This window comes from Malus sylvestris, chromosome 8 (assembly GCF_916048215.2).
Source record: "Malus sylvestris chromosome 8, drMalSylv7.2, whole genome shotgun sequence".
NCBI classification, from domain to species: domain Eukaryota; kingdom Viridiplantae; phylum Streptophyta; class Magnoliopsida; order Rosales; family Rosaceae; genus Malus; species Malus sylvestris.
In genome coordinates this window covers 7482446-7503316 of record NC_062267.1, presented here as the reverse complement: position 1 = coordinate 7503316, position 20871 = coordinate 7482446, and the positions used below count along the sequence as shown (strand labels likewise).

Here is a 20871-nt window from a genome sequence, read left to right as displayed (position 1 = left end):
AACATCGGTCGGCCATTGCTTCCGAGCTTGCTAAAGACTTTGAGTCGGGTGGAAAGGATTGCCTTACTGAGTACGCGACTACAACAAAGCGGGTCGAGCGGTTGAAGCTGGATAAGAAGAATCGGCAAGCTGAAATGATCATGGCCGACGTGCGGTGGTTGGAGTTAAAAGCCCTGCTCAGCACTCTTCTACCTTCTTCCCCTTGATTGTACTTAGTTTTAACCTGACTAACTTAGCTTGTACTTGCTCATCAATCTTAATGAAATAAATTTGTTTATTCTCGCATTTCCCATGTGACCGGATAATATTTTTTTAAAAACTTCCCATTGATCGGTAATTTGTGAACTACACCGGTTCGATCTTTAAGATGATACGCCCCTTTTCCGTATACTTTATGCACAATGAACGGCCCATCCCAATTCGGCGACCACTTGACGAACCTAGGATCTTTTAGTCCTACGGGCAACACCGTTTGCCACACTAATTCACCCTCGCCGAATGTTTTCTGTCGCACCTTTTGATTATAAGCTCGCTCGGCAATTTGTTTTTGTGCCACCAATAAGTTATAAGCGTCAAGTCGCACTTCTTCCAAATCTTCTATTTCCTGTCTCATGGACTGATTATATTCGGCGCTAAACAAACTACTTTGTTCAAGTAATCGCAACGAGTTTATGCTCAACTCGACTGGTAGCACTGCATCGTGTCCGTAGGTTAGTGCGTACGGGGTTGTCGCAGTCGCCGACCGGGGCGACGTTCGGTATGCCCATAATGCCTCGTTCAACTTCAAATGCCACATGCCAGGCCTTTCTTTTATTATTTTTTCGAGGATGCCGATCAACACTTTATTACTTGCCTAGGCCTGCCCATTCGCCTGTGGATAATACGGTGTGGACTGTTCCAACCAAATTTTTAAATTTACCGTGTATTCTTTAAACCTTTCGGCTGTGAAGATTGTTCCATTGTCGGTTATGATCGTTTCCGGTACACCGAACCGGGTCACAATGTGTTCCTCCACGAAGTCGCAAACCTCTTTAGATGTTAACTCGGCGTATGATTTTGCTTCGACCCACTTAGTAAAGTAATCAGTTGCGACTATTATCCATGCATGCTTAGCAGCTCCAGAAGTCGGCGTGATTTTGCCAATTACGTCCATGGCCCATCCTCTAAACGGCCATGGTTTAATGACCGAATGTAACGATTCGGCCGGGACCCTTTGTATTGGCCCGTGGATTTGGCACTGTACGCATCCTCGTGCAAACTCGATACAATCCTTTAGTATCCTTGGCCAAAAATAGCCGTGTCGTCGAAGTAACCATCGCATTTTCCGTCCGGATTGATGAGCTCCGCAAACCCCTTCATGAACTTCCGAGATCGCCCGAGCACCCTCTTGGGGGCCGAGGCATAGCAGTAGTAATCCATCCTCCCCTTTTCGATACAACTCGTTCTGGTACGTGACATAGTTCGTGGCGTGAACTCGTGTCTTGCGACTATGTTTTCCATTGGGATTGTCAAGGTACTGCATAATGGGTTTTCTCCAATCATCTGGTATTGCCTCGACGGTGCAAACCTCTATAGTATCTTGTCGGTCTAACAACGAAGGTAAAGACATGACTCGAGTGCGTATTACATCGTCGCGCCGGAGGATTTGCTGGTTGACCAAGGCCGGGTATAATTGTCGTAGCACCGGTATTTCTCGGCCTAGCTTGCCCCCCAGGAGTTGTGCGCCAGAGGCAATTTGAGCCAACTCATCTGCGTCGGTATTATGGATCCGGGAAACATGCTCGAACGTAATACCGTCAAAGGACTCGGCCAAATAGCTGGCAACCATGTGGTAGGGTGCCAGGGTACAACTCATGCAGCGAAAAGATCCATTAAGTTGGTTGATCACAAGTTCAGAGTCACCGAGGACGAGGGCACGGGTGGCCCGCAAGTCATGAAGGAGGCCAAGGCCGATGATTAAGGCTTCATATTCGGCCTGATTATTGGTGCAGTCAAAATCCAACTTAAGCGAAAAATACCAACGATCATGATTAGGAGATTGAATGACAACTCCAACGCCGGCCGAGGATGAAGTACTGGACCCGTCAAAATACATCGTCCAATAGTTGTCGCGTGCTTCAACCAGGTCGATTTCGACCTCGGTGTCCCCAAAACCATAGGGGGAAGGATGGTGAGCCAGGAAATCGGCCAATGCTTGGCATTTGACAGCTTTCTGAGGCACGTATTGTAGGCTAAACTCGGACAACGCCATCGTCCACTTCCCAATTCTCCCTTTTACGATCGGCCGGGTAAGCATGTACCGGATGACGTCGGTCTGGGCAATGACTTGTGTGACCGACGGAAGCATGTAATGCCGGAGTTTGGAGGCGGCGAAGAACACGGCAAGACAGAGCTTCTCCACGGCGGAATAATTGATCTCCGGTGGATTAAGATTTCGACTGAGGTAAAAAATAGCCTGCTCTCGCCCGACATCATTGTCTTGGGCAAGGAGGCAGCCGATGGACTCTTCAGCCGCCGAAATATATAGTTTGAGGGGTTTACTGCGCCGAGGTGGAACAAGAACAGGCGGCGTTGTGAGGGAGACTTTGATTTGTGTGAATGCCGCCTGATGCTCGGTAGTCCACGCAAATGTATCTGAGTCCTTAAGTTTCAAAAGCGTGGAAAACGCGTTCATTTTTCCTGCCGAGTTAGCTATAAATCGGCGGAGAAAATTTATCTTGCCGAGTAAGGACTGCAGCTGTTTCTTCGTAGTCGGTGGTGGAGCACTGATGATTGCACGTGCCTTATTCTCATCGACTTCAATCCCACGATGATGTACGAGGAAACCAAGAAAATTCCCGGCCGATACACCGAAGGCACACTTGGCAGGGTTCATCTTGAGGTTGTGCTGACGCATGCGGAGGAAAGCCTGTCGGAGATCGTCCAGATGTGTCCGTCGGCGTTTAGATTTGACGACAACATCGTCGATGTAAACTTCGATGATGGTGCCAATTAAATCATGGAAGATGGTGTTCATTGCCCGTTGGTACGTGGCGCCGGCATTCTTGAGGCCGAATGGCATGACAACCCATTCGTAAGTGCCGAGTGCCCCCGGGCAACGGAAAGCAGTTTTGTGCACATCGGCTTCGGCAATAAATATTTGGTTGTACCCGGCATGTCCATCCATAAAGGATAAGATCGCGTGATTTGCCGCAGCATCGATTAACAGATCTGAAATCGGCATTGTATACTCATCTTTGGGAGTTGCCAGATTCAGATTTCGAAAATCAGTGCAGATGCGCAGTGCACCATTTTTCTTTAATACATGAACGATATTCGCCAACCATTCGACATATCGAGCTGTCCGAACGAATCCGGCTTTCAAAAGCCGAACTAATTCGTCCTTGATACTGAGTTGTACTTCGGTCGAGAATCGACGAGGTGGCTGACGGAAAGGTTTAAATCCAGGCTTAATACGTAATTCATGCTCGACCAGAGTACGATCTAGGCCGGGCATTTCATGATAACTCCAAGCAAAACAATCTTTGAATTCCGTAAGCAAGGTACGAAACTCGTCTTTCATTCGTTGGGGAAGTAAAGCACTAATAAACAAAAGCCGTGGGTCATCGGCCGTCCCAACATTAATCTCTTCTAAAGGGTCCTTAACTAGGGGCCGATGATCTTTGAGCTCGGCCGGGGCGGCTCGAATTTTATCAAAAGGTAATACAGGCCCATTATCTTCCTCAGCAAGGAACTCGACGAGGTTGACGCCCGAATTTGGTTGTTTAGATATCGTATACCAATGGGCCAGCAGCCGTTCCATAGTAGATGAAACCGCGGCCCGGCGTGTTTCCCGATCGGTGTCAAACATCGGCTTCGGGGAGGAAGTTGGCTAATCCGAGTCTCGCCGAATCCTGCTGGACAGTCTCGGCGCCAACCTCGATAGCTTTCTGAACGGAAATCCGAATCGGCCGTCCCTCTTCATTGAAGCCTTGCAAAGTAATGTAACCGACGTGATCGTCATAATACCGTGCTTGGATCATGTTAGCTTCGAAGGGCTGGCTATCAGCCGGATGAACAGTGACCGATTTGCCGTCCCAAAAGACGAGCACTTGGTACAATGAGGAAGGAATATAACTGGTTTGATGAATCCAATCTCGGCCGAGCAATGCATTATACTCGGTTTTGGAATCAACCACGAAAAAGGCAGTCATGTGGGTGCGACCGGCAATATTCACAGTTAACGGAAGTACACCTTTGGTGTGGGATTTGTCGCCGACAAAACTACTCATTGTGATTCCTGACGGAATAAGTTCGTCATTTGAACGACATAAGGCCTTCATGATGTTCAGAGGCATGATATTGACGGTAGCTCCACAATCGACAAAAACTTTAGAAACTGGATATCCCTCGATGTGAGCCGTCACATATAATGGCTTTAAATGGTGAAGCTTGGCCGATGATGAACGAGGGAACAATTTGGCCAAAGCGGCCTTTAGACTATCATCTTTTGCTGTTGACTCGCCTTCAGCAATCGATACAAAATCAACATGGCCGGGTTCCTCGGCAACCACATCTCCATCAAGGAAATTTGGTTGAGCCGTGCTTGATTGAAAATCGGCAGGTAACACATGGACCATACTGATTTCCATATTATCCAGGACTGACGGGCCCATCTGGTCAAGACCCTCCTCGTTCGGTTGGTCGGCGACTACGGACTCAGTTGTCGTCAAAGTCGGACAACGAGATTCTTCTGTCCCTTCTTCAATGTCGTCACTCGGCGGAGCTGCTTCGGCCACTTGTTGGTTCTGCGTGACCGCCTCAGGTAAGGTTGAGATTGACAATGAACCTGGGGTCAGGACCTGAACCTGCTCCTGGTAGTGTAGCCGAGCATCCCTAGTGTCGAGATAAGCATCCAGACGGGCAATACGTGCGATTTCATTGGTCGTAAGGCCGAAGAGAGAAACCGCCGAAAATACTTCAAAGTGATATCGTAAATACTGAAGGTCCTCCAGAAAGAAAGGAAGGTCGGCTACATCGATATCAGTGTACGGGTCGACTTCAAATCCAAAGACACGAGCTTCTCGTATGTGCTGGAACCTTGCTTTCAAGCCTGGATATGAGGTCTTCTGGATGATTCGCTCAGCATCCGGACAAGTCAGGACAAGATCAATGGTGTCCTGGCATGCCTTCGGCAAACCATACAGATCGTTGGCCGAATGTTTCTTATGAAATTCTCGCATATATTCCAAAGACTCCCCAAGGAACGGGGGATGCAAATTCCGTCGAAATTTGACCAAAGGTTCTTGTATAGCCGGCGGGGATAATTTGCATTCGGCCTCTTGCCTGAAATGTTCAAGGCGTGCCTTCATCTCCCCTGGTCGAATGAGAAGTTTGATCCGTTTATCAGCTTCTTCAAACGTGGTCTCGACATCTTGATCGACCAACCGTTTCCCCTGAACCAACTCTGTCATAATTGCTGGAGGTGGTCGCTCATCATCAGTGGCAGCTGTGTCCTTCGGCCGCCACTTATGGGCCGAAGTTTCTTGGGCTGCTCGTCGGCGAGCCATGCAATCTATCCGTTGATGCCGGCGTTTCTGAGATTTGGACAACGCAGTGTAGACGCCCTTCGAAGAATGATATGTGTACCAACGTTGATCTCTAGGCTCGGGAGGCTTGAAGGTCTTTTGGCTTCGCGATGATTCTGAACTGCTAGAATTACGCTTATGGTAATCATCGTCATAGAATGAAGCATCAAAATCGAGGCGCCGCCTGACCGGGGGTGTCTCTTCCATCCGTACTTTAGGACCGAGCCTCTCAAAAACCCCGTGATGTTGGCCTTCATTGGCTACCTTTTGCCAAGTTGCGGCCACAGGTTGCGAAGAGGGCTTCTCCTCTGGTTCACTGTCGACCTTCGCTCTACATTTCCTGCACAAAACCGCCGTCCCACTGTCTTCATCGGTGCTATAATCCATCATAGGTTTGACAATAGCGGGCCCCGTTAAAGCCGTAGGTGGTTTGTTTGAACGAAAATCGGCCATGAACCGTGGCCGAAAATTCTGATTCCGCGGGCATTGCGTCTCAACCACTTCGGCCTTGCCTTTCCCTTTGTTCTTGGGTAGGTACGCGTCGACCATATTTACTGTTGCCGTGGGGAACGGATCAGTATCAACACTCATCCTCTTCTCGGGAAACTTCAGTTTGCCATTATCAATCCAGCTTTGGACGTTATCGCGAAATACAACGCAATTGTTTGTCGTATGTTTGCTTGAATTGTGGTATTTGCAATACACCTTTCCTTTAAGCTCTTCGGCCTTAGGAATGTTATGACCAGGCCGAAGCTTGATGATTCTTGCTGATAACAGTTGGTCAAAAATTGCGTCAGCCTTGGTAATATCAAAAGTATAAACCTTTGACGGTTTCAATGTCCCTTCAGTGGCCGAGCGACTTTTGGCTTCTCTAGAATCAACCTGAGTCAACGCCTTGCAAACGTATGGCTTATCTATCACTATCTCAGCCGCATCCACACTAACGCATTCATCCTCGGTTGATGCATAATTGACAGTAGGGTTCTTGTAAATCGTTCCCCGAGTTGGAGTTTTCGAAGTCTTTTCCTCGCGGAGTAAATAATCATACTGCTCGACATGTTGGGCTAATTCGTACATATCCCGAAAGTTTGCCCCCAAGAATTTCTTTTTGTATTCAACGTCGAGGCCGTTCAAAGCAAGCCTGACAAATTCGACCTCGGGTAAAGGCACTCGGCACCAATTCCTAGCTGATTTGAACCTGGTAAGATAATCCATTGGTGACTCATCAGATGCTTGGGCCATCCGTGCTAATGAAGAGACTGACATCTCCATCCCCGGCCGATAAAACTGCTCGTGGAATTTCTCGACCAACTCCTCCCAGTTTTGGACGGAATTAGGAGGAAGATTGATGTACCAGGCAAATGCCGAGCCGGTCAATGAAAAGTTGAACAGCCGTAACTTATGGAAATCACTATTAACATCTCCGCATTGCGTGGTGAAACGAGCCACGTGTTCCAACGAAGACAGGGACGATTCACCGGCGAAAAGACTAAAATCTGGGATCTTGAAACCCTTCGGGTATCCAAACGTTTCCATGTAAGCTGGGTACGGATGAATAAACTTGGGAAACTTCGGCCCTTTCTTCATGGCCGAGTCAATCATCCGCTGAACTTCGGTTATATCAACAGGTGTTGCTTCGATCCTCTGGTCGGTTCCGTCTGACCTACTATTCGGCCCTCCTCCTTTTTCCAGGTTAATTGGTTTGAGCGGAGCAGGAATAGGCTCGGCCGGTACAATCGGTACCGGGTTATTTCCTGGTGGACAATGTTGGAGAAGCTCGAAATGCCTGCTGCCACCAACTTTACTAACCAGCATTTCGAGCAGCCTGGTTTGTCGATCATTGGAACTAAGTATCGCGTCATGCAGCTTGTCAATGCCTCGACTGAACGTCTGCTCGACTGACCGAGACTGCTCGTCTAGTCGCTTTCGGAGAAACGACCTCGTTGGTGGGTTAGATCCTTCACCACCATCCTCATCACACTCCTCTACTATCCCTTCATTGAGAACGCATGTGTTTCTGTTAGGGATTTCTAAACCACGGAGTTGACCGCCGAGATTAACTTCTCTCTCTCGGCGAGTCGCGCTCGTGGACTCAGGTGTCACAGCGCTAAGGGGATTCTGCGCCTGCGGCACACTTTGTCCCAGGCTTTGATTCGGCAAATCGGTTGTCGACTTTCCCATAGTTGTTTTCTTTTTTACCGATCGTGTTTCTATTGGCATGAACTTCGTAGTTTAGCACTAGGTCCCACCGGGCGTGCCAAAATGTTGACCCTAGAAACTACAAAGCCTACGTGGCGCGCAGGCCGAGTAATTAGTGAGCTAACTACGTCCTTCGGTGAATGCGGGGCGTGCCAACTCGTAGGCCGAGCTCGGCCGAGGAGTAAATTTGTTGATGTTGCGTTGGGTCGCGCTACTGACTTCTGCGTCTTGCGATTGCGGCCGAGAAAGGAACACGTCTCGGCCTCTTGGGCTCTCGAACCTGAAGACAAGGTTACTATTCTTACGAAGTTCAATATCAAATTCGGCTTTCAATGTGCCGAATGTAATAACTGTAACACCTCACTTCGCCGAGAAGGCTGATGAGATGACCTCGACCAATAAGGATTTAGAAACCCTTCTCGACCGAGACTTGGATAGGTAATCAATCGTTCTCGCCGCAGTGCTGTTGATGTCAACGGAAGATACTGCAAGACCAACTGACTCTACGGTGACAGAGCTATCTATGCCGACTTAAGATATCACCGGTTGCTTCCACAGTGCTGTTGATGCCAACGGAAGATGTGTCAGCGAAAAAGGAAAAAGAAAAATCACAAGTTGTGAGAATTTGCGCAGGGCAATTTTGTGTGTTGAATTGGAGAGCTTTTGAAGGATGTGCAACCTCTTCTATTTATAGCAATGGCTCCCCCAAGGTCGAGTTAAAAACCTACTCGGACTAGGTTTTCTTCCCCTGATCAGCATCAACTCGACCAGTCCTACCTTCACTAGGACTGTGAACCTAGTCCCTAACTGAGCCGGATTCACTTCCGGGTCCTGCCGAGACTCCTTATTGCACTAGGATTCGACCTCTTGCGTTATGACCTAGCCGACCTAGGTTTGGAGGCCCACGTACTGAACGATCCATGGTATTCTTGTCGCAAGGCCTTCCGGGCCGAGAATGACCCTACACTCGGCCCAAACTATTATTTTGGGCCCAAACACACGCTTTCTCCAAGCATTTGCTAACTAATTTGTCATCAAAATCTAGCATCAACAAAGTTTTTTTTTTTTTTTTTTTGAGATTATAATTTTCTCTCGTGAATGATATGAAGACTACATTTTTCTTTAACTACGAGTGGTATCATACGATAGGACATTGGATTTGATTGTCACAGTATTTTAAGACGGTTAGAGCAATGTATATGTCTCCAAAAGCCCGAGTTCAAAGGAATTGTGCATTGTCAGAGGAGTTGAAAGGTTGTCAAAAAGGAACAAGTGGAGACAGATAAATTTTGGTAAGAGCTTATAGTACAAATGGATTTCAATAGGGGCTCTAAGTGTTATAGTACAAATGGCAAAAGTCCTTAGCGGTGACTGATTTGGTTAAGAAATTCATGGGACAAACTTCATAGTTTTCGCAGACTGTTATGCTCGCTTATCGAACAAGCAATTTGATCTCAGAAATGATCATGATAGAAATCACATGAGAAACCGAGGGAAACAGAGAATCAGAGAGGTTGCTGAGGCATAAGAGAAGAGCTGGCGAGGGGTACACAACAAGGATCGGGAAAAAACAAAGATGATAAGTCAATTGGCGCGGATTACAGAAAAGAACTGGCAAACAGAGCAATAAAAGCTAGGTTGCAAACAGGATTATTGTGTGCGAATGTCAACAAGTAGTATATCTTCTAACAGTTGATAGGATGCCCGAAGTTACAGCAGCCAAAGTTTCACTGAGCTCTTACAAAAGCGGCAGGGACGAAGTTTGGATCTAATTGGCAAACCGAAGTTTTAACTGATGATTGCTGGTACGGTTTTTTTACTAGGAGATGGGGCAGCTCTAAAGAGGTTCATCTAATCGGAAGTACGATGTTGTGATCAACTGTGCAACAGGCATTCCTTGGCCAAATTGTGAGCCTAACTCGAATGCAAAAGGGAATAATTGCATCATCTCCGATTACTCACAAAATGGCCTTTTAAAGTATAAGGATGCAAAAGCTTAAACATCAAACAATCGTATCGAATTCATACTAAACTAAATGTGACATGAAAGAAAGTTGGAACATTTGAATTGTGTACGAGGAAGAACGAAAACCTGGTCATACACTTTCGATTGTGTAAACCACCAGTTGTATTGCATCCTTCCTCTCCCCATGTATTCCTATACACCCCAATGCTTAGTTGTTCAATTTCACCTAGTTGTATCAAATTTCCATATCAAAAAAACCCATCTTCCTCATCTGAATCCTCATTCTCACTATCAAGCAGATACTCCTCACTATCCGAATCGTCTTCCACCCAGTCTCCTCCTTCCAGTTCCCCTTCCGAAAAGGCGGAAATCCTCAGTCCACCAGACTGAGAACTTCTCACTAGTTCCTCAACCACATTGTCTAATCCACTCCCACCATCAAAACCAAAATCCGAAAACAGCCCATCACCATTTTCCTCCTCATCCCCATCAAAGAACTCGCTTATCCTCCTTCTGGGAACCAAATCTTTCTCCGAAACCTCCCCATTTTCGACACCAATCCAGGGCACCCAAACATCAGCATGCCTTCCCAAAGCTCTATCCATGTCCCCAACCACTACAGTCCCCAACTTGGCCTCCCTAGCCTTCCTCAACATATCCGAAAAGTCCGAATCGTCGGAAACCAAGAACAACCAATCAATCCCTCGGCTCATAGAATGCTGCATTTGCCTCTTCAACGCCCAATCCGCCGCCTGCGGCTTATCCTCCACCGTCTTCACAAAAACCCCCGCCCTCCGCAACTCCGACGCCAATCCGTACCCAACCTTCGGCTTGATCAAAGACCTCGCCGCCTCATTGTACTTGTGATTCCCAGAAACAAACCTCTCCTTAAAACGCTGGCGTTTCTTCCCTTTCAAAGACCCCATCCGATTCAGCTTCTTCTGCCTCTCCCTTTCGTGCAGCTGCTTGAAATGCTTCTTCAAATCCAAATTCGTCTTGCACTTCCGCCCGCAGACGCCGCAGACGTACGGATCCGGCGGCGTAACCACACCCTTGCGCTCCAAAATGTCCAGTTGCTTCCGCTCGCGGCGCTCCTCGATGACCCACTGCGGCAAATGAACAAACGCGTGGCGGTTGGCGTATGCCGACGCGTCGACCACCTCGCCGAAGCGCTGGGCGAGCTGTTTCAGCGCCATGGCCGCCTGGTACGGCGGCCCGCGTGGGGGTTTGTTGTCCAGGTCCCACAAGATCACAACTTTCTTCTGCTTCGGCGTGTATATTCCCTGCTTGTTTTGCACCATGTCAATTTCGGAGCTTGCGGATGACTTGATGACACCGCGGCGGCAATTCCTGGTGGTTGAGGTTGCAGCAGTGGTGGCGATGGGTTGGGGTAGAAGCGCGCGTTTTGAATGAAAGAAAAGGGAGCGAGAGGAGTGGAGGGAAATTGGAGGGAAGGGTTTGTAGGGGAAGGTGTGGATTGGGTTGCAGAGGAGCTTCATGGTTCATTTATGGCGGCAATTCTGTCACTGTGTGAGTGAGTGAGTGTGCCTTCTTCTTCGTTGCTAGGATTGTCTGTGAATTTGTCGTGGATAGAATGCTTCAGAAAGTTCAGATGATCCGTTTGGGATTTATGGGTATATCCGAATTTGATCCAATGAGATCCCAACTTAGCATGAAAGCCTGCATAGATAACAATGGGCTTTCCTTCAGTTTGCTGGGCCATTATATATTATGGCCTTTAAAAAAGAACTCTTTGAACTACAAACGCAATATTACTTCTCAAAACGACAGCAGAATAATCAACTACTTTCAAGGGCTCTTTTTTTCATCTTTTTTAATTTATACAAAGCAATAACGAAAGAGTGAGCCGTCAAACAAATTACTTGCACTACAAGACTTGTAGGGAGAGAAGTTGCGGCATTCCATGCTTTATACACATTGCCTTTGTTTCACTTCTCAGGTAATGAGTAGAATGTACCACTGCCACTCTTCACTAGAACCAAGTTGCCTCTTTCTTATTTTCTTATATTTACACATGTCGTATTTTATTTGTATTTCTTGACATATTTAAAGGTTGTAACAACTGAGTTTACGTGGTCTTGAACTATATATGTAACTATTAACCGCTAGAATTGGGCTAACTAACTAGAGAAAATGAAAACAAAAATGGAAAGAGATCCTCTCCAGATCTTTCCCTCAAAGACCCAGGGATTAAGTGATCCGAGCCTTTAAAATTTAATCCAACAGTAAAAAATTATTACAACTTTTAAAAGTTTTTACTAACTTCTCTGTTTTTAGCCGTTAGATCAAATTTTAAAGGCCCGGATCACTTAATCCATGAACTTTGGAGGAAAAGATCCGAAGAGGATCTCTTTCCAACAAAAATGGCAGCGTAGGCTCAAACCAGCCTAATCAAACCAAACCGCCTAACAATGGTTTGATTTGATTTGATTTCACTATTGGTTTTACTTACAGCAAACTAAATCAATATGGTATATAGTAATTGATTTAGCTGTAATTTAAATGTGAAATTGATCCAAGCCAAACTGTGCTTGCGTACCCTACTTCATTTATTTGTAAACATCAAGATGCGTACTGATTACATAGTGATGCAGTTTTGACGTTTAGGACTCGAAGTATGATTCTTTCCTCTCTCTTTTTTCCTCCCCTTCCCTCTCCTCCTATTTGAACGATCACATTTAAGCCACATCAATATTTTATAGTCTCTTGTTTTCCCAAGTCCTAGATTTATCCTCCTAAGAAACCCTAACCAATCATAGCTTGTGGCAACTTTGTCTACGAGAAGAGAGACAAATGAAATGGATGAGCTCGTACTTACATGGTTTTGCTTGGGAACGTCGTGCCATAAAAAAGGCTTTACTATTTGCCGGTCATTATCCTTAATGGTGGCTTTCCATTCTTCTCTTTTGCTCTTTTATCATAATGCGCTTTCTCTTTTCCTTTTTCAAAACTTCTTTTGCCATTTTCAAGTCCATAAAACAATCTTTTCATTACCCATTCCATTAATTATTTCGTTGGCGTAGTCACAGTGACTAGAACATATGTGATTCATACTCTTGAATTAGAATCTCACATCCTCAAGAGAAATGCTAAGGAGACTTTCTCAAAAGTAGGACTTCTGTCACCTCATATTTTTTGCATAATATTTTATAATATTGGCACAAAAATTGACGCTAAACTGTGACTGTGAGTCTCACTTTAAGAGAGTCTTCTTACCATTTATCTCAGTCAAGGAAGAAAATATCGGTAATATCGGAAATATCGGTAGTCCGAAAACACGAAAATATCGATGGAAATATCGGGATAATATCGATATCGATAAAAATTACATGGAAACCACGGAAATTGTAAGAAAAACTTGGAAATTTTTATTGAAACTTTGCAGGATGTTTATTTAGTCAATTATCTATTAGTTTATCACAAAAAATTGGAATGAAATGCATTGCATGATGGATTTAACTGATTTAAGTTGATTATATAGCGAGCTGTCAAACATTGTGAGTGTAGAAAATATGTAGTAATTAATGAAAGAAGTTTAAACACACCATAATCATTTATATATAATGAATTAGTACAATATTTTACACTTTATACATTGCCTGGTAAGATACATGAGTGACTAAGTACCACATAGAGTTCCTATGAGGTTCAAAATTTTCACTATCTTCATCATCTCTATGTGTAGAGTAAGTGTATTGTGAAGAGTAGTCAGCAACCATGACAATGGCTTTCAAGAACCGAAACCCAAAAGTCAATAGGAAACCGAATACTTCGGTATTTTTCGGGATTTCGGGATTACCAAACAAATGGGATTTGGAAACCAATCCCATATCGAAAATTTCGGTATTTTTCGGGATGGTTTTGGTTTGGGACTTTTTCGGTTTGGTTTGGGATTTTTGGGATTTTTTTCCAACCATACATGTAAGTGACCAAATAAAAAATAGAAAAATTAAAAAACACATGCCATTGACTAAGTAATTAATTGACACAATTTAAAATATAATACCACAAAAAATGAATATGTGCAAATTTGTTTCTTGCAAAAAGTATAGTGGTCAAGGCGCTTAAGGAGTTAGATGGGAGGAGTTCGAATCCCTTTATGTGCATGTTTGAGACTTTTCAGAAATTTTCAAATATTTTTAGGTTCATATCGCGATAATATCGATATTTTCGCGATATTATAGCGATAATTAAAAGAATACTCACGAAATATCGTTATTTTCATCTATGATCTCAGTACAATATCGCTTATATAAAACATTTCAATTTTTAAAGACTTTTTAGCTAAAATATTCCCTGATATTGGTATAACTTTTCACTTTGGTCTCTGAGATTTGAAATCGATAGAAGTCGTTCCTGAGTTTGTCCACCATCAATGATTTTGGTCATTCCGTAAAAAAATCTCCATTAAATAAGGATAAAATGACAAAAATATTATCAAATTTTGTCAAATCATTTTGACCCATTGTTTATTAAATTGAGGTATTTCTGTTATGTTGGTCCTTATTTAACATAATTTTTCACTGAAAAGACCAAAATAATTGATGGTCGATAAACTCAAGGACGACTTCCATAAATTTCAAATCTCAGAGACCAAACTAAGGAGTTATGCAAATCTTAGAGATCACTTTGACTAAAAAGCCTTTTTAATATTTATTTTAGGCATGAGAGTTGCCTAAAACCACAAAGAATTATTATAAGCATGAGAGTGCCATAACACCAATTCAATATGCATTGGTTAAGTCCTAGAGGACTGTGGATTAATTAGTACTATCCATGCAGTGTGCTTAGCATAAACAAAAGCCAACCATCCTATTAAGGATCCATCAACGGTCAATTTAATCTTTGATTATGTCCTCCTTGATTCATGGCAGTTTCGTCAGAAAGCAAGTTAAGTAAATAACATAATTGAGATGATTAGTCACAAGATGATAACTAATAGTTTATGTCACTAATTTAAAGTATTCTGATGAATGATAAGGAATTAAGTGAACAACTTTGGTGGGTGTTCTGTAGTTGAGTAGCTACCAATCCGGTTTGCAAAAACATACCTGAAATAATGAATAATAAGGCCCCATTAGGGTTATATTTTATGCAGACCATTTGTTTTTTATTTTTGGTTAGTAAAGATAGAGTTCTTTTAGTCTTTAAGCAAATAAAAAACTGATTCTTGAACCCCTTCACCCTCATGTCATGCCAAGGTACTGCAGAAGAAAAAAAACTGCAAAATTTGATCCAAATTATCGTAATCGATTAGTTAACATGTTGATTAACCGTATTCTGAAACGCAGAAAAAAAATCATTGACTAATTAGATTATCTATCAGGTTTTTTGAAGTTTTAAGGTTTTGCATGTTCTTAACTTTTTACTTTTACACAATTTGATTAGCTTTCTATGCAAATGTGTAACGTTACATATACATCAACAGATAACAGTCACTCACTCGTTCATGGTTTTCCACTTTTGTTTACCAATTTGATTAGTTGCCTATGCAATGTGTAATTTTACATATGTATCAACGACTGACAGTTACTCACGTGCACGTGAACACTTCTCACGTAATGACAAGAATAAGGACATCATTTTGAATTTTCAAGTACCCTTTTGACACGATTATATATAGAATGAGGTAGTCATTAGTGGGCGGCTGGATGTACCATGGATATCGAATCCATTCAATGACATTTCCTCTTATAAGATTTAGTTGTGTTTTGAATTAGCTAGGGTTATCACTGTGAAAATATGGTTGACCACTACTTAAAGAGAGAAAAAAAAGGAGGAGGTCAAAATGTATTAAGTACAATTAAGGCTCGTTTGGAAGTACTTTTAAAATGATTGAAAGTAAAAATACAAGTGAATTTTGAAGAACACTTTAAGTGCTTTTGAAACCAAAAAACAATTTTATTAAAAACGTTATCAATTATTTTAAAAGTATTTTCAAACGAGTTTTTATACAAATAAGTGCAACGTATAAATAAAGAAAAAGGGGAGGTCGATAAATATTAAATGCAATTATACAAATTAGTGCAATGCATGTTGAATGTTGAATCCACTACCCCATTATGCATGCTGGATCAAAAGACAAGATAGTGGCTAGTAGGAGGTGTCACCTCATTCTAATAGAGGTTATGGAGTCTTGCCAACCTTTTTCAAAAGCCAAAAATAACCACAAAATGAGACAAATATGTTATTTTATGTGGACTTTTCTTTCTAATTTTAATTCCATTACAAATAAAGTACCTCATTTGTGAGAGATTTTTTAGTGTGTTGAGAATATAGTTCGGTATATCCAATATCATATTATAAATGGATAGAAACTTCTAAAAAAAATTCTTTTCCACTTGTATTATAACACTTGGTGTTCCAAGCCATATTGCTGGTACACTGTAAAATCTCTCCTCCTTTGTAATTACATTCTGGTTTAAACCTTTTAAACGTGGCTTAACTTTTGAGTTTGGGGATAAGCATATATTGTAGCCATGCTAAGCATAAAGTTAGTAAAATCAAATTAACTACCAACTGCTACAAATTTATACAGTTTAACTCTTTTCCAACTTCATTTTAACAGCCTCATCCCGTCAGGTACCCAACTCCTCAAATGTCCCCTCTCCTCCAAATATACCAGCCAAGAAAATAGTGACAAAAATACTACTAGAATATTAATCCTCCCCAGCAAACAGTTTTGACCTTTTCGCTTTCTAGAAGAGCATGCTAATGAACACAAACACATATGATACGACCCTAAGCAGCTTTCTATGCCGACAAATTAAACTTATCGTATTACCGGTTATACACAAATACCAACATATTTCAGACACAGAAACGATAAAGTCATGATTTGAATAATGTCTGACTATTCACGTATGAGATAAACATATATAATTGGTGGAGAAATTTTTTAGTGTGTCAAGAACACGGTCTAGTTGTAATAACATAATCGGTTGGAAATTTGAAAAAAAAAATCTAACCAATTGTATTATTATTGATACTTGGTCTACTAGTCCTTATTTCCGGCACACTTCATACTTGGCGATATGATACGCCTAAGATCCTAAGCATTGGTAGATTTGAGAAAACCTATCATATAACTAGTTGTACAATATTATGAGCATATTTCGAAATTAATAAGTCATAAGTTGAACGATACATAATTGTTCAAGTATAACTATTTATCCTCTCACCATTTGTGATGTGATAATTTGAACGATATATAGTTGTTCCGAAATTAATAAATAAATAAATAAAAGTCTCTGCCTTTGAAAAAACGTTTTGCCCGTCTCTCTACTCCTACAACAGATGCCATGCCCACATTTTGACCCCATTAATTTTCCTTTCTTTCTTCTCCTCCTTCTCCCTGCCTTTCTTGAACCAAGTCAGTCCACGCCCTCTCCCTTCCGGCTCCTCCGCTTCTTCTTAAAACGTCTCCGCCCTAAAAAATAAGAAAATATTTTACCGAAAACACAAAAATTCTCGTTAGCCCATTTGAGAGAAGATCGAAACACATGATCGGATTGAAGCATGCCGCGGTGGTTGCAGTCAGCGCAGGAGTTGTTGCGGTGGTTGTTTTGATCGTATTATGGCGATGGAATTGTTACAAGAAACGTAAACAAAATGCTGGCAGCGGCGGCATGACAACGGCGGCTGCAGCGACGACGGTTGTTAGAACACAGAGCCTGCAGGATGGAATTGCAAGGCTTCATCACCACCAACCAAGCAAGAGCATGTCGACCGGGAACAACTATTACCGCCGGGGGGTTTCTGGAAAGCCGCTGTTCAGCTGGGGTAATCATCCGACGTCCATCACGGACGCTGTGGAAAACGGGTGGTCGCGATTCGGCTTCACAAATTATCAATCTTCCGGTTCGACAAGGTCGAGACTTTTGGGGATGTGCGTGGCCGGCGATCAACGAGTTAGGGAGGCAGAGCCGGAGATAAGCTGGGAAGTGTGTCAAGGATCAGTCGATTTCATGCAGAAAATTCGACTCAATCCTGGGTTGAAAAAAGTGCTTAATTTAAGCACTTCTAGTTCTGCTTCTGCTGCCGCCTCTGTGATCAAAACTGCTCTGCCTCTGCCGGGCCCTCCTCTTGGAAACAATTCCTTCCCGCAAGAAGCTTATTTCGAGATCACAATTTTGAGTTCGCACGACGGCGATGACACAAGTCAGTCGATTGTTAAGGAAGGAGAGAAGATTAAATTGATTCAGGAGAGATACGATGAGAATTCGAGTTCGGATTCTTTGGTTCATGTGAGGAGTAGTAGTGAGAGCATTAGCAGAATTGAGGAGTTGAAGATTAGAGTTAAGGATGATATTCATCATGCTAAAAATGAAGCTGCGTTGCTGTCGATTGGACTCTCCGTCGGCGGCGCTCTTCCTCTCAAACTGCCGGGAAGTTATCCGGGAAGCATCGGATTCGGCTCCAATGGCTCTGTCCATCTTGATGGTAATTCTTGAATTTCCCTCGTCTTTGTCATTGATGTCACTGTGTGCTTGCAGTGTGCATTGTCCTATGTTAAAAATCATGAGTGCGCAAATTATTAAGGGTAGCGATTTTCACATTCTCGCTTTAATCGTTACATTTTCAACTGAATATTTTATTAATAATTGTACAGTAAGGCATGATGACTTTATATTTTACCTAGAAGGACTGATGAACTAATCTAACCATAGAAGAACAAAATAACTTAATATACGTGACCCAACATATTACCTCTTCACGCGCAGCAGGATGTCATGAAATTTGGAAACTAATGTCAGTATGGACCCATTACATGCTGCCATGTACTTGGTTTCATCTGAGTAGGTTTATAGTTGTTGCTAAAACATAAACATACAAAAAAAAAACTTAGTTTCTTACGTATAAGGAGTCATTCTTCACTGTAGAGAAAGTAGAATTTCGAATCGTACATAAGCCATTTCTTTTAATAAATATCTTTATGTATGTGTCGGACTGGCAGTAAGAAGAAATGACTTCATTACCGTAAGGAACGAAACAATTATGAAAATGAAGAATAGATTATAGAGCATTAGGTGTTTGTTGCAACACTATTCCTTACTTCACCTGCAATTTTGAATAATATTTGGCTACTCAAAAGATGAGTAGGAGTTCTTACTTAAAATTGTTTATTTCAGATTCATAGAAAATCATGTTTATGATTAGAACAATTTATATTATAAATCACTCCATAAAAATCGCGTCTACAAAAAATGAAATAAAACTAAGGTCTTTAGTCATCAAACTCTATAAAAATAGATGAACGGAATTGGTAAAAGCATTACGGATCGTCTATGTATTTGCCACAATATGTTGACTAAAGAATCTTAGTTTTAATTCTTTTTTTTTCTTTTTGCAGGGATAATCTTTATAGAGTGATTTATAATATGAACGATTTTAATCATAAGTACAAAACTCTGTAATTCGAACACGGATGATTTTGAGTAGGAATTCATACTCATCATTAAGTAGCCAAGTATTCTTCCAAATTTTTGCAGTTTACTTCAAATTTTTAAAATATTTTTAGAACATTGCATTCACTTGTGCTTATGTGATTAATTTTAGGGACTTGGGTTTTTTTTTTCAGGGATTAAACTTGTGTTTGAATCAGAAAAAGCAGCATGGGGACAAAGAGACAGAGTGATTGGATGCGGGTTTGATCCCAGACAAAAGAAGGTATACTTCACTGAGGAATCAGAGCTTGTGCACGTGGTCCACTGCAAGTCAGAGGAATTCGGCACTCCTCTCTATCCAACCCTAGCAGCAAACACTGACATTACTGTCCTGGTCAACCTTGGTCAAAGTGCTTTCAAGTTTGCCCCGGCCAATGCCCAGAGGACAGCTAACCCTTGCTTTGTGGGCCCTCTTGTGAGATCCTCTGCTGCTGCATTCTATGAAGATAGCATGGAGCTTTTCTCCATGGACAGATCAATTGACTCCCAGTGGCTCAACAGATGCACAACCAAGGGCAGCCGAAACCCTAGTCACGAACTGGAGTTTGATGAGGAATCTGATGCTGATTTGTTTGAGATTGTCTTGGAGAGTAGTGGAAGATCCCCACACACGATATCGTAGGAGCTTATTGACAACATATTAGTAATATATCGACACCGATATTTACATAGTATCAACAATGATACGATGTTGATATCATGGTCGATATATAAGGTTACTAACCAGTGCCATAAATATCAGCAAAGATAGATTTTAGAAACAGGGTTCATATCCTTCTAAAGATTTTTTCATTTGTTTACTTTTTGCAGGAGACCATATGTTCCCCTTTGTATATATTTCAAGCCTTCTTATGTTCAAGTTGTATCTGAGATTTGATATGCCTTGTTTTGATGAAACTGAAGGTCCTTCTATAACAAAAGCCATGTTAATTCATTGGTTATCACTCGCAAATTAATTGTTGGAATTCAGCATCTCCAAACGAGTTAGTTTTTCTCTTAAAAGTGTCATTTGCGAATCCATTTGGCACTTTTATGGCACTTTACAATCTCTTTACTAAACAATACTTTTGAAGAAAATATACTGCGAGACTCAATTTGCTAACATGAAGAAGTATCAACTGACTCCGTAAATTCTTCAGTTAGATAGTTGAGAGTTACTACAACCGCTGGAAATGCAATTTTCCTGCATGACATGGCAAGTTTAACTTTGCTACCCAATTCTATCTCTGTTGGACATGCTCTTAGGATTATTGTCGAGTACACCAAAAACTACTCCTCGTCACTAGATACTTCCCTTTATATGCATCACTACAAGTGACGTGTAAGTGTTAAGAGAGGATAATCTCTATGGTAGGAGGAAGACTAGGGATAAATCGCTTGGCCATCATAAGTTACTTGCGATATATGATTTTCTTGACAACACGCTGACAATTATGTAATCAAAGTATTAATAACTTCAATCATGTGACCAACATGACAATAGTCAATAACATGTTCGTATTCATCGATGCATGTTGATGTTAGATAGTCGGACCAACCAACTAGTAAGCAACCGGATCAATATTTTTCCTCCCTTGTAGGGAAGGGTACTTCTCGTAGTGGAAGCGGAAAAGGACGCTGGGTCTCATCAGTCACTAGAAGGATGCTAATAAGGAAAAGGACTTTGAATGGC

At 42.3% G+C, this 20871-nt stretch overlaps 2 protein-coding genes across 2 annotated transcripts; one reads left to right on the top strand and one right to left on the bottom strand.

The window, feature by feature from the left end:
* Window positions 1-9762: 9762 nt before the first annotated feature.
* LOC126633058 (uncharacterized) lies at window positions 9763-11355 on the bottom strand. Its single transcript, XM_050303601.1, has one exon. The coding sequence runs from the start codon at window positions 11229-11231 to the stop codon at window positions 9981-9983; it is 1251 nt and encodes a 416-aa protein (XP_050159558.1). The 5' UTR covers window positions 11232-11355; the 3' UTR covers window positions 9763-9980.
* Window positions 11356-17047: 5692 nt separating this feature from the next.
* LOC126633056 (uncharacterized) lies at window positions 17048-20133 on the top strand. The gene is made up of 2 exons (XM_050303600.1): window positions 17048-18195; window positions 19334-20133. The coding sequence occupies exons 1-2, from the start codon at window positions 17256-17258 to the stop codon at window positions 19819-19821; spliced, it is 1428 nt and encodes a 475-aa protein (XP_050159557.1). The 5' UTR covers window positions 17048-17255; the 3' UTR covers window positions 19822-20133.
* Window positions 20134-20871: the final 738 nt, after the last annotated feature.

What these genes read in the sequence shown, in the direction of transcription:
- LOC126633058 (XM_050303601.1), bottom strand. Translation starts at nt 11,231, where the DNA reads ATGAAGCTCCTCTGCAACCCAATCCACACCTTCCCCTACAAACCCTTC.
- LOC126633056 (XM_050303600.1), top strand. Translation starts at nt 17,256, where the DNA reads ATGATCGGATTGAAGCATGCCGCGGTGGTTGCAGTCAGCGCAGGAGTT. An exon ending in TGGCTCTGTCCATCTTGATG is followed by an intron (nt 18,196 to 19,333) that starts GTAATTCTTGAA and finishes TTTTTTTTTCAG; the next exon opens with GGATTAAACTTGTGTTTGAA.